This window comes from Spea bombifrons, chromosome 5, assembly GCF_027358695.1.
Source record: "Spea bombifrons isolate aSpeBom1 chromosome 5, aSpeBom1.2.pri, whole genome shotgun sequence".
Classification (NCBI taxonomy): Eukaryota; Metazoa; Chordata; class Amphibia; order Anura; family Pelobatidae; genus Spea; species Spea bombifrons.
In genome coordinates, this window is record NC_071091.1 from 58,358,710 (window position 1) to 58,373,584 (window position 14,875).

The 14,875-nt window shown below is 38.5% G+C and overlaps 1 protein-coding gene across 1 annotated transcript in view; it reads left to right on the top strand.

The window, feature by feature from the left end:
- The first annotated feature begins 2,028 nt into the window (after positions 1-2,028).
- Positions 2,029-14,875, top strand: part of CTNNAL1 (catenin alpha like 1) — a 100,879-nt gene continuing 88,032 nt past the window's right edge. Inside the window, exon 1 of the mRNA XM_053466692.1 lies at positions 2,029-2,427. Within this exon, the coding sequence (XP_053322667.1) occupies positions 2,302-2,427 (126 nt within the window). The 5' untranslated portion in view covers positions 2,029-2,301. The remainder of the gene's footprint in view (positions 2,428-14,875) is intronic.

A 14,875-nucleotide genomic window follows, 5' to 3' on the forward strand; every position in this document is an offset into this window, starting at 1 on the left:
CGAATCGTAGCCTCAGTTTTCTGTTCTTAGCTGACAGGAGTGGCACCCTGTGTGGTCTTCTGCTGCTGTAGCACATCTGCTTCAAGGTTCGACATCTTGTGCGTTCAGAGATGGTATTCTGCATACATTGGTTGTGACGAGTGGTTATTTGCGTTACTGTTGCCTTTCTGTCATCTTGAACCAGTCTGCCCATTCTCCTCTGACCTCTAACAAGGCATTTTCATCCACACAACTGCCGCTCACTGGATATTTTCTCTTTTTCGTGCGTGAAAATCCTAGCAGATCGTCAGTTTCTGAAATGTTGAGACCAGGCCGTCTGGCACCAACAACCATGCCACGTTCAAAGTCACTTAATTCCCTTTCTTCCCCATTCTGATACTCGGTTTGAACTTCAGCAAGTTGTTTTGACCATATCTACATGCCTAAATGCATTGAGCTGCTGCCAAGTGATTGGCTGATTAGCTATTTGGGTTAACAAGCAATTGAACAGGTGTACCTAATAAATTGGCCAGTGAGTGTATAATTAGAGCATTATTAAGACAAAAATTGTCTTAATAATTGTTTGTTTCATATTTTTTTTAGTAATTACTTTAACCAGGAAATGCATAGGAATATAATATTACAGCCTTAAAATACTAAACAACTGAAACAACTTTACGATGTTTATTTTACTGAAATCTTTATTGCTATTTCAATATTCGTATTTATTTATTTTGTTTCTCCTTCATTTCTCCCTGATTTTTCCTGTATGATATGGTGGGACAAATTAAAAAAAATAACCCCTCCCACTACAAATATAAAATAAAAACAAACCCAGGGTTTTAACAATTAAAAAAAACCCTCATTTTTATATATAGAACATTACTGTGCCCAAGGATGTAGCTGAACATAAATTGACAGTTTTCTGTGGATTTGCAAATAATATATATATATATATATATATATATATATATATATATATATATATATATATATATATATATACAGTATATTAAATATATATATATATATATATATATATATATATATATATATATATATATATATATATATATACATATATATATATTATGCAGACAAAATCGTGGACATGCTGTCAAGAGAAAATACAGAATGTATTGTGGAGAATACAGCAATATGTGAACCCAGACTATTGTCTCAAATTGCCACAAAGATGCATTTTGTTATTTTTGGGACAATAAGCGGCAAGCGTGGGGTCAGTGGGAGCTGCCCTTTAATGTCCTTCAAAACCATACAAGATGGTGTTACAGATAAATAAATATTAATAAAGCAATGCATATTTATCAAAGTTAACCACAACATACCAAATGGAATTGAGTATGCCCAAGTGCCTTTTTTCAATAGGATTCACAAGAATTGGGTTTTTTCCCCTACCTTTAAACTGTAATATAACTAAAAAGTATGTTGTTTTATATCAAAACATGAATAACATTAATGCGTAACACACAAAAAATAATAATCCCAAAACATAATATGCATATGTAAATTATCGTTACTTAAAACGCATAGTTTATTTAAAAAAAAAACGATTCTGGAGCAAAGTATGAAGAGTGGTCTTATTACCATAGCAACCAGTAGACTGGTCCTGCAGATTGGTTGCTATGGTGATAAGAAGAGTTTGAAACTTTGCACCAAAATTACTTTTGGCATGTAAACACCCTTTGTATGTGGTTATTTTGTACACAAGGAACTATGTAAGTGTAATTAGGGCACTAAATAAAAAACAAACAGTTAATATAGGAATATGCTAAAGGATGAAGTCACTTGCTTACTGACATTTTCAGCCACCACCATTTATTTGATTGTATAAGGCAAATGGTTTTAACCCCTGCATGATGCCCTGTTGTTAAAGAGAGGCAGTTGTGTTTGCTCACCTAGGACAAGCAGAAAGGAATTTGAGAGGAATGGGAAAGTCTCAGAAGATCTTTTTTCTTGGTGGGTTGGGAGGTAGGAGGTGGAGAAGGAGGAGTTTGAGGAGGGGGGAGGATGTGTCCTAGGCTTGGACTCTACACTGGAGTGGTGCTTCCCTGCAGCATGGGGCTGTGATTGTGATGTGTGCTTTAATGTAGTTGTAGTTTGGTACCTCTTGTTCTGGAGGTGTGCTTTTACGTTTTGAAGAGCAGAAGAGAGAAGCTCTAGAAGTAGTCAGCAGAGCCAGAGTCACGCACATACAGTGCTTCTGCTGATCCAAGTAAGATCTGCAGGCAGGCAAGCAAGCAGGCAGGCAGGCACAGGCTGTCGCTTACAGCTTGGGACTAATCTGAAAGCGTTTACCCAGCCATGGCTACTTCTCCGTGCAGCAGCAGTGGGGTCTCCTCTTCATCCTCCTCCGGATTCAGCATGGACACTGGGCTGGAGATCAAAACCAAATCCGTGGAGCAGACTCTCATCCCTCTGGTATCTCAGGTAAGAGCTGAAAACCTACATACAGACTTGAGATCTGAGAACTGTTAACCCCTCGCCACCACCTACTGAACTAGCAGCCTTATTGTTGCAGAATCCGGACAGAGAGGGGTTAATGAAACTTGCTCTAGTGATTGTGGTATTGCGTGGATTTTCTGGACTTACCTGCCATTAGCAGATCACTGCTGGTGTTCATTGAGTATCGTTTAGCCTGGGTTCTTTGTATTGTGGAGGGTCTGTGCATGGTGATTGTTGTTGGGGGAGAACACACAAGTAGAGTAAGAGGGACAGTCCCACAAAAAAAGGATTTTCAATAGGAACAGCCAGCTTCCTTGGAATAGTTGTGTTTGGAGTAGCATCTTATCTGTGTTATTATTATATGACATCAGGATGCTATGGGTCACTAGAACTGGGCTCTCCTTGCACTCTTCTAGTAGCTGATCTAGAATTGAATTCTTGTTTGGGTTAAACAAACACATTTGTTGGATACATAGACATATGTAGCTGTTCATATATTGTTTTAGTTTTTATTATTTTGGTTTGTAATTAACTATCAACTTGGTAGCTATCCAACTGTCTTGCGTTATCAGAAGCCTCAAATCCCACTTATCTCCCCTGCCAGCAATACATTTAAATCTACCTCAAAGGCATCCATTTGGTCTAAATCTTTATCTGTCTTAGGCATTGTATATCATTCTTGGTAATGTGAGTCAGTGCATTTTAAATTAAAAAGCTTGGTTAAAGTTCACATGTTTACTCTATGGTTCACCAAATAATTAAAACATGAATTTGTTTAATTTAAATATATCGAACACAATTGATGTACATGGTATTTATGGCAGTGACCCTTACTGGAAGGATAGGAGTATGAATAGAGGACAAAATGCAATAGAAATCTGCAGATCTGGACATTCTGTACTGGCAATGCAGTGCTAGGCAAACTCAGAAGCAGATCAGTGGGGTAATTGGCATTAACAAACTCAGGAGCAGATCAGTGGGGTAATTGGCATTAACAAACTAAGGAGCAGATCAGTGGGGTAATTGGCTTTATTAAACTCTGAAGCAGATCAGTGGGGTAATGGGCATTAGGCAAACTCAGGAGCAGATCAGTGGGGTAATTGGCATTAACAAACTAAGGAGCAGATGAGTGGGGTAACTGGCATTAGGCAAACTCAGGAGCAGATGAGTGGGGTAACTGGCATTAGGCAAACTCAGGAGCAGATGAGTGGGGTAACTGGCATTAACAAACTCAGGAGCAGACCAATGGGATAACCCACATTAGACACATTCAAGAGCAGATGAATGGGGTAACTGGCATTATCAAACTCAGGAGCAGACCAATATGGTAACTGGTATAAGTGGATGTGTAATGCAGTATTATGGCTAGGAAATGTATAGGCAAGTGACTGTTCTCTGTTACATTTCAAGCTGTCACAAATACCTCAGGGGCGCTTGGCTTTTTCTTGATTATAAGAACACCAGACATTTAACCCTTCCCTCTGGTTGATAATTTGGCATTGTGGTAGAAATCTTTGATCGCTATTATTTCTTCTTGGAAGATAACATTAACTTAACCCTTTGAGCTGTTACCAAAATATACCTGATCACTCTCAATGTTGAATGGAGTGTGATGGAGATCATTCTTAAACATAGTTTGAATGCAGTGTGTCTTAGGCACAATTTGTACTGCACAGCAGTATGCTTCCAATATATGAATAAATAATAATAATGTTTATGCCCCAGGCAAGCAAAAACACTGTAAACCAATGCCTGTTACTCTGCCAAATATACTGGGCTTTAAAAATGAATCGCTAATAATAGTGCCGTATGGGTCAGTGATAGACGCCTTGGGGTCTGTGTTCTTTCTCTAGTATATTTGGGTATCTTTTTTGATTTGTGCCCATGTACCATGTGCTATTTTCCTTTTGTGCTATTTTCCTTTTGTGCTATATATGATGTGTGTATACATACTGTGTAAATAAAACCTCTGTGTTTTTATTCCTGCTTTTTGTACATACTAAACATATTTCAAACAAATGCACATTTTCTAGTTAAGTATTACATAAAGATTAATATTAGTTTTTATTAAATCAATTGTAATATTCTTTTTGAAAGGCATGCACGTCAAAGCCAGATTTGAGAGTTAAAAAATGTTAGAATCATAATGTTGTTGTTGAGATAATATTCTATCAGTGGGTAGAGACCTCACATTTGTGTTGCATAGTCATAGTGAAGTATATTTGTACACAGGATACTATGTTAGGCTAGGGGAAAAGCAGGTAGGTGGCCTAGATGTACGACCACAAGAAACATGCAATAAAACACCAAGATTGCTGGTGATATAAGAAAGAAACTGAAGAAGCTGTAAATTGAACCTCATTACTGATGCTTTTTTTCATATACTGGCAGTTATTAAGGTTTCTTAGCTGTGAGTTGCTGTGAAAACCACTACACTTTGAAGCCGAGATTTTCTAATGTGTCGGTTTAATCTAATGTGCAGACCCTGTTCATTCTCGGTTTGAGTGATAGACTGGATTTAACAGGAGAGGTTCCATGTGGATTAAGACAAAACATATAGTTGTTAATAGGTTATTCTAAGATGAGAAACTTCAGGAGAGCAGTGGTGCAAGGGGTGAGCATCAACTAAGTGCAGAGTCCCCAGGCAGCTCTGCTCTTCGTCTTCTCGGGGCTTAGCTCAGGAGTAGAGTAAGGTCAAAGCTTGACACAGATTTGGCGTTTCCCTGATACCTCCTGCTTATTAAGAAATGTGTCCTAGAGTAAAATGCCATGACATCAAATATTGGGGCCTTTCATAAGTATGACTGTCAAGCCACATTAGAGTATAAACAAGAGAGGAACCGTCTTGTTGCTTCCCCCTTCCAGACCACCTGCTGCTGTGTGTCTATTCCACTGCTCCAAGAAGGCTCTGAAGGTGTGATGAGGACGCAGATGGGTGCGGGTTGTCTCTGCTGAAAAAGCATGAAAATAAATTATATCGTTATGTATTATAGAAATTAATGGTTATATTTGTCTAATTTCCTGGCTCAGGCTTAGTAAGACTAAGATTACACTTCATAGAATGATCTATGTGATTTGTACAAGGAACACATTTTATTATTTTTTTTATCACAAATTTGTTTTCAATAAAAATACATTACAGCAATAAAACTTTGAGGAATGTGTATCACACTTTGTGTCTTCCATTTATCCTCCCAAGGGCTTATTAGGCCAGTGGCGACAACGCCTGAGTATTGTGAACAATTTTACTACCAAGTCCAACTAATATCACCAAGTGCAATACTCTAAACACTAGTTGAAACAGTAATATATTGTTGCAAACTGGGTGTTTAATTTGTTGGTGTGAATTCAAACAATATAAAATTGTATATAAAAACTATGTGTAATACATATATAATTGAACATACTCACAATATCATTTCAGGGAAGTATAATGTGTGTATTCCTTAGTGTTTAATGTTAGACACTGAAATATACTCCTGAGTTACAGCTTTGAGTGACGGGTTTCAGTGCTACAGAATTACCTAATAAGTGTTTTACTCTGTGACAATCAGTGTAGTATTTCAGTCACAACCAAATTATCTTTTGCCCCACTAGAGGAAGCTGGCAGGACTGGAGTTTGTCACATGCTTTGTACCTCTGGCTTTGGTCCAAGGTTTTAATATGTGTCTGTGTGTTAGGTGACTACAGAATCTCCCCCTCTCCCGTCTGTTTCCTTTCTTGTTAACATCTTCTGAGCCGAAGTGACTTGCAGTTCCTCATTTTCTTGAGGAATCGCCTCTGTCTGTGGATCTACAATTGTTGCCAAGTTTCATTGAAAACCCTTGCCCTTAACCCTTTATGCATCATATCTAGAAGTCCTCACCCCTCTAGAACTTTTTTCCCCCTTAAAAGGGGATTGCGTTAATAGTGAGAGATATCAGGTTATCAGAAGTGAAACCTGCTGACCCACCCTTTTGAATGTTCAATTTTAAACATGTTATTTTAGCATGATGTATCATTCTACAACCTGCTGTAAATAGGGTTTATAGGATCTTGCTGTGAAGGCCTTGTGGGAGCAAAGTCTTTCAGGTATGCGTGCAACTGAGCTTTCCAGCTTATAAATAAACGTCAGGAGGCATTTCTGAGCCATTCCAGTGCTGCTGACATGCACATAGGGGCTTTAAATAATACACCTACCTTCCTGAGTGTCATGGAGTGTTTTTTTTTTTAACAACTTTGCTGATTAAGATACCCTGCAGAATCTATAGTAGGAAAAGTATATATTGTGAATAACCATTATAAATTAACAGCAATATTTCTTATTAATAACAATCAATGTATGGTTGTATGTGGAAACTCTTTTGTACTATTATTATAGATTATTATGATATATGCACCTGTTTTATATGATAAAAAGGCTCATTGATATTAGAAGGATAGTAGCCTAGTTTGGTTTGTCAGATTGTGGGCCATGGATCATCAGTGTGACCTTTGGGATGACACAGAGAGGTGCAGAAGAGAGAGTGTATGTTTTAAGAAGACGTGTATAAGTGAGATTGTCACTGCTGGCAGTCATGGAACTACTTCCGTAGTTATCATTTGGTGTTTGTTATTCCAATTCACTGTCTATTATTCTGGTGTTACAGACATTATGGGAATGGAGGATAATTCGTGACATCTTAGAGTTTTAAATATTGCTGAAAAGCTTTTACGTGGACTGTTATGATGAATTCATTCTTTCATGCCTGCTTTGGTAAATTTGGCAAATTAATTTTTAGACCTGAAGTGCTTGCACGTGATAAGCAACATCATGCTAGGATGTAATGTAAGGAAGTTTTACTTTACTAAGAGGGTGGTAGATAAATATAACAGCCTCCCAGCAGGAGTGGTAGAGCCTAATACCATTAAGGAATTTAAACATGCATAGGACAGGCAAATGGTTATCCTGAATCTAAGACCAGATCAAGGACTGATCAGTCTATATAGCAGAAAGAAAAAAAAAAGAAATGGTAGACTAGATGGGCTGAATGGTTCTTATCTCCCATCAAAGTCTATGTTTCTAGCCATATGCAGTTTAGTTAAGCTTATGTTATTGTATTACATATATTTATACTGTGATGAACATACCTGGGAACTCTCCGGGTTTGCCCGAAGATTGCCGGGTGAAGCACCGCTTCTTCGGGTTTCCGGTTCAAGACCCGAATCCTCCGGGTCGTGGTAGCAGGGTCTTGACACGCCCCGCTCACCGCCCATTTTCCCTTTAAATGGGGGACCTCCCACCGACGTCAGCGGGCAGTCCAGGCCACGTCCTGCAATGGAAGGCTCTGGGTAGCCGGAGCCCAGAAGTTCCCAGGTATGGTGATAAATAAGATCCCAATGTTATGTCTTTGGGATCCAAAGATGTGACCATGGCTAAGCTTTTATTGGGATTCAGGACTCTTTTATTTTTTTATTTTTTAGGTATTACAATGTTTGATTATAAATCAAAAGGCTTATTATTCTAGTTCCTCAATCTTTCAGTGTATAAAATAGGCCAAATAAAAACATAAACCAAGATTTACTGAAGAAAAAAATTAAGAAAAAAATGTTCCATAGCCGTACTACTTTGGAATGTCAGCAAGTGTTTTGGGAATAACCCATGAATTAGCATTTAAATTAGCATGTTATAAATTAATCTAACTTCTCAAATTCTGTTCTCAAGAGGAAGAAGCAGAAGAGGCTTTTTCAAGTTTTCTCTAATTAGCACTCCACTAACCAATTAAGTTATCTCTAATTACCACAGGGACATTGTTATTAGTTATGAGTTGACATGATAACCAACCATTCTGATTAAACAAGTGAAGTTGTGGAGGCAAGTGTCAGAACTAACACTGTATCCGGACTTTTAGTTGATTATCTAACAATAAAGCTTCATCAAGAAGGTTGTTGTGACAATTTAGTATAATTACTTAAAAAGATTTTTTGAAACCATCTCCTGAGATGAATTAAACAGTTTCCTGCAGATCGCTAGCCATTTCCTGGTTTTATATGGACCGGAACCAGCAAATATTGCTGGTTCCACCCAAGTACAAATCTCCTGGCTCAGAATAACTAGAATTCCCAGAATACCTTGAGAATACTAGGGTTAAATCCCATTCTCTGAAATATGCTCCCTCAAGGAATGTGTTACAAACTGCTGATGCTGGTAACGTTTTGCAAAGTTTTTAACTTCTGTATGTTAAGAAATATCTAAGGACTACTACGAAGGTGCAGTAAGAGATAAGCGTTCCAGAAACATAGCACTTTATGGCCGATAAATGATTCATTTATTTTCACATATATATATATATATATATATATATATATATATATGCCAGGACTACATGGCAGCATGCAGGAAGTAAAACAATTAAAAATATATATTATGCTTAATGTCATGTCTGTTATGCCATAGTTGTTAATAGGGCCAAATCTCATATCCTTCTATTTTTTTTAATTTATGGAGAGCTCTTAACTTAATTACGCTCAAGAAGTTACAGTCATTATTGTTTTTTTCTTTCTGCAAAGACGATTGATTTCTGAGGTTTGGCAACTAAAGCTCTGTACACAACATGCACAATGGCTTGGCACTGAGGCGGTTAAGTCAGGATGTAGACTGATGTTGTATTTGAAATCCCTAGTAAAGATGCCAAGAAGGATTTTCTCTGGCTATGGTACAGTCTGTTTTTAAACCCCTCTAGAAAATGACCCTTCTAAAAATGTCTCCATCAATTTGTTCCAAACCAAGCAGCCGAGGTACAGTAGATGGATCATGCAGGTCTGTTCCAACAGTGCCACTGGCCTTGCACCCTGCAGCTTGGTGGGCCAGTTGGAGAAAGATCTGCCCAACCAGCCGTCCCACCTATAGTGGTGTCTGGGCACAGTGCATCCTATGTGTCTGCCTTAGCACAACCCTGACGTATCTGGTTGTTAGTTAAGTTTTCCAGGCTACAAACCTGACATGTTTTTGTTAGGTTGTTTATGTATGCAGGTTGATCATATTTTTGGTTAAAAGGTTCAAGCTTTTTAGTTCTCATATAAAAGAACAAGTTCTTGTTCTCTGTATTTTGTCAAATCTAGAACATCAAGCACATCATTCTTTCTTAAAGCTGATTATGTTTAGACACATTTTTGTACTCCTATTAGGTATGTACATCAATGTGTCCTGGTATGATTTTTCCAATAGCTCACATATTTTCAAGAGAGGTTGAGCTGCATGAGAGTGAAGAATGCTGGCAATGTTTTTATTATTAACATTATTAGATTTCCAATGTAAAATCGTTGGGATGATCTCTGAAATTAGAAGGTTAGCTATTTCCCTCCTCCTTTTAAAAAAACCATGTATTTGATCCATGTCATGAACACACCATACATCTTATTTGTGCTGAGCATTCATCTTAACCCACACTTGTTGGCTCTTCAGACATTCTTTACAGACAAGGCAGTGATCAGACCTGATTTTTACTGTAAAATGGCAACCTTTAAATAGCTGTAAGATACTTGTTAAATAAGAAGTTGCCTAAATAAAAGTACCAATCAATGCATAGAGCCAAGATTTTAGTTCTTTAATTATATAGCTTGAAAGTTTATTAAGAGGATTTGTTATTGGCCAGAAAGGACCTCATCTGATTTATTTATTTAGCACTTCTCAGTTTTACACTTTTTTAGTCTTCCTATTAAGTGAAATAAAAGTTGCCGAGTAAAATACATTACAAAATAAAGTTAATTGTGAATCTGATTTTCTACTTTTCTATTTTGGCCTGCTAAAAGCACTCATGTATTTTTTCAAGGACATTGCAGAAGTAAGGCTAACGCCAATGTTATGATTTAAAAACAGAGAATTTGAAGGCAGATAAGACCCATTTGTGTCGTACATGTCTGCCCATTTTTCCTGATGGGTCAATGTGAATAAAACTATGTATGATGTATAGTCAAGAATGGCAATCATGAGGCTCTGGCAGTTTAACTCCAGCTGCCGTCTGATGCCACGCGATGAAACATCCGATCTGCAGTCGAGAAATTGTGGGGCAGCAATGTTTAGAGGCTAACCAGGCTATTGCCAGGTGTGCCAAATAGCCAGTCTGCTCCTGGGTACTGCGGATTAACAATGTGCTTTTAAAACCAGGCATGCATTTAGAATCTATGGCCATAGTATTTTAGATGATCTAAAAGACAGAAAGCTTTTAGAAAGGCTTTGTTCCCTGCATTTAACCTTATTTACTTCAACAGCAATATATAATACAGGACAATTCTGCCAAAATCAATAATACCTTAATGGCTGGTGGGGTGCCAGTCAACGATTGAACAATCAGAACTCGCGTAGATTGACGTACTAGACTTAAGTAATACAGTGCTCTGTAAATAAAACCAACTAAAATTCAATTTGTGATTAAACAGTTAAAAAGGACTTACCGTATTGGCTCGGATATAGGCCGCCCCCGTATATAGGCCGCACCCTAAAAGTTTGGTGCTTTTTAAAAGAAAAAGTTTTTTTAATAGATATGCTGCCACTCTGTCCCCCCCCCCGAGATATGCTGCCACTGCCCCTCCCCGAGATATGCTGCCACTGTCCTCCCCCCCCCCGAGATATGCTGCCACTCTGCCAGAATGCGTTTTACCTCTGCCCCCAAGACTTAACACTCAGCGGATGTGCCGGCACCGGAAGTTGTATACGTGTATTGCGTAGATGTCCCCCGCCGGCCCTGCAAGACACCCGGGAGTCTGCTCCGGTAAGTCTTGGGGGCGGAGGTAAAACGCATCGTTCGGACGTTCACCGGCTGTGGCGATGCGCGTAAACAACCTCCGCTGCCGGCACGTCTGCACGATGCGCTTAGACAATCTCCCGTGCCGGCACCCCCCCCGTGGGAAGTGCTGGCAGGGGAGGCTGTCTTAGTGTATCAGAGAGTAGGATGCAGGTCCCCTGCACCGCTGCGGGGGATCTGTATCCTAAACCTGCTGCCTGCCCGGCGCCCGGGACTGCATGTCCCAGGCGTCGGGCACTAGACCCCGAATATAGGCCGCACCCCCACTTTAAAGACTTAAAGTGGGGGAAAAAAGTGTGGCCTATATTCGAGCCAATACGGTTTCTAGATTTCCAGAATGAGCTTTGTCTAATGTGTATTCATTTCAACTGAATCATGGGTAGCACGTGCTGTTACAGCAATGTCCATTATTGTCCAGCAACAATTTTAGAAATCACTTAAATCACTTGTCGCTATCCTATATTTTGCATGGTGAACAGTGAAAACAAAATTGATTCTGATGCAACTGTGAAAGTATGGGGGCAACTTGGCTGTGTTTGCCAGACATTTTGCAAAATGTTTTATGGATTTCAGTAAGCAGAACAACAGTTTCTTTTGTTCTTTCTGTATTTTTGCTTAAAAAGGATCGACTGTCTCTTAGAAGTAAGAATGAGTTATCTTCAGATTTGCATATATTAAGCTTTTTGTATCGCGTAAACTCATGGAACAAATTTGCTTGTTTTCATGTGTCTGTCAGACTTACCTCAGAAAAGCTTGAGCTGTTTTGGACCACATTGTACAATGTCTATCCATTCTAGAATGGGTCTAAGGTCATGTACACATGCTTACTGATATTATACCATATAGCAAACAAACATAAAGTGACATTTCAATTAAATACACTGGAATTAGCATTCGGGAAAAGGGAGAATTTTGATGACTATTGGTGCCTCCACTTATCTTCAGTTGCTGAATTACAGCTCTGTGTATTTTTTTTTAAAGAACTGTTTAATAGGATGCTGATAAGAACATAAATGACAATATATTAATTCAACAACTAACCCTTACACTTTTCAGCTGGACATGTGTATACAATAGTTAACCATGCATCTGTTTATAAACCACAGTTCCCATGAGCCTCAGAATTTTGCTGGACCAAGGTTGGCTGAGGATCATAGACCTTTTACCGAAAGCATAAAAGTAACATATTGGCTAACTCTGCACTAGACTATAATAATCTGTGGTACTGTTTTATCATAATTACCATGCAGTAAATGTTCTCTGTTGCCAGCCCGCAACGCAATTTTAACCTCTATCTATACCAGCAAGCAACCACTGAGGTGAAAAGAAAAGTGTAGTGCGCTATTGGTTTTGTGAGCTGAAACCTACAGTATACCACAAGCTTTACAGGTGAGTCTTACGATCTAAACCTTCTCGCTTCAAATCACTACACACTTTGGAGGGACGGAGTATGCAGATTTTCCATAATTTGATGGGTTCATTGACTACTCTAAAGTATATTTATAGGAATTATGTTTTAACTACATACCTTTTTGTATTTCTTTACCTTATTGATCAGGCTAAACTGATTTGTAATGTATTGTGAAATTTCTTTTGCATCAGTTCACTTTTTTTTTTACAACGCTAAGGAAAATTGTTGAAATACACTATATGACCAAAAGTATGGGGATACCTGGCCATCAAACTCATATATAAGCTTGTCAAACATCCACTTACAAAACCATAGGCATTAATATGGAGTTGGCTATAACAGCCTCCACTCTTCTGGGGAGGTTTATTCACAATATTTTCTGTGAGAATGTGTGCCCATTCAGCCAAAACTGCATTTGTGAGGTCGGGTACTGATGTTGGACAAGAAGGCCTCGCTCGAAATAAGCATACCAATTATTACCAAAGGTGTTCAGTGGGGTTATGGCCAGGGATCTGTGCAGGCCACTCAATGTTCCTCCACACCAAACTATGTCTCTATGGACCTTACTTTTGTACACTGTTGGAACAGGAAAGGTGCCAACTGGTGCCAGACGTTGGAAGCATAAGATTGTCTAAAATGTCTTTGTATGCTGTAGCAATAACATAACCCTTTACTGGAACTAAGGGGCACAAACCCTGAAAAGCACCCCAGACAACTATCCTCTTCCTCCAAACGTTACATTAGGCACCATGCAGTTTGATATCTTGCCAAAACTCGGATTTGTCCAACAGACTTCCAGATAGCGAAGCGTGATTCATCACTCCCTAGAACACATTTCCACTGCCACAGAGTCCAAAGAAAGTAGTCTTTACATCACTCCAGCTGTCACTACAGGACTCATTGATCACTTGCTTGCAAAGTCAAAAAAGTTATATAACTGATACAGTGCAAAGAATTCCAATATACAGAAATTTTTTTTGGGGGGGGGACAAGCAATAACTGCGCAACGCTGATCCACTATAGACGCTCTATTCAAACTGGACATCGGTTGGCCAGAATTATTTTAGACACATTATGTTAGACCACGTTGTATTCATTTCAAAGTGCAAATTCATAGGCACGTTGATGTTAAAACATGGGGAATTAAATATCTCTTTTAAATTCCAGAATTAAATCAATTTTGTGGTTTTATGACACACTTCTGTAATTACACCCTGTTCACCACGTTTGCACTCTTCCTGGCTCCTTTAATCCTTGTCTGTATCATGGGTCCATATTGACTGTACATTATCAGTTTATGCTAATCCCCTTAACCAGTGTCACTTTCTACTCCCGTTGTATGTATTTCAGACTCCTCTCTCCTTAATTTACCATTTAATCTTAAAACCTCTAAGGCCCTGAATTATGATAAACTATATCTTTTTTGTGTTGCCCCAGTAAGAGGTATCATCTTGGATTAAAACTCAAAATATTCTCCACTGACCATCCACCCGCTGGACTTTCTTTAGAGCCGACGTGTGCACCACTGATGAATGGAAAATACTGTTTCTGTCCTGTGTGCTTGTACATCACTTGAAATATCGATGTGAAATTTCACAGCTTGGTATGAATACATGGAATCTTGTTACGTGTGTAGCTAGTGATCCTTCTATCAATGAATCCTTGTAAATGTAGTTTTGCTGGTGGCCCATACAAAAATGCCGCTATACTCTCTTATTACCAGGATGTTACAGATGCACTTGGAACGTATGAATAGCATGCTTACATGATCAGTAAATATATCTTGGCCATGCACCTAAAATAAGGTGTCAGGAGAATTTGTGTCCGGATATAACCTTTCAAGTATATGCCCAGACTCCAAGTTAATTATAATTTGAGTATTAAGAAAATCAACTTCGAGCCAATCTCATCAGATGAGGCATCTCAGACACAAAACAATCTTACTAGAAATTTCCCTACCCAATACATTTGGATAATGACACAACTATTACTTTTTTTCTTTTCTGTTAGTATTGTAATGTATCATTTAACCATCACTATCTGTACTGATTCACTGGTTAGGATTAGTTGTTAAAAGTATGACATACTACAGATCACACAGAAAGTAAGCAGAGGACATGCTTGCGACTAACAGGAAACAAAGCATGCTTAAATTTAGTTTATCTTTTCCTCAACACTTCCCGCTAGAAAGGCCGAAATCCAATCTGGTTGGTTTCGTCATTTTGTGTTTTGTTATGAGGCCATGGTAATAAAGAACCAT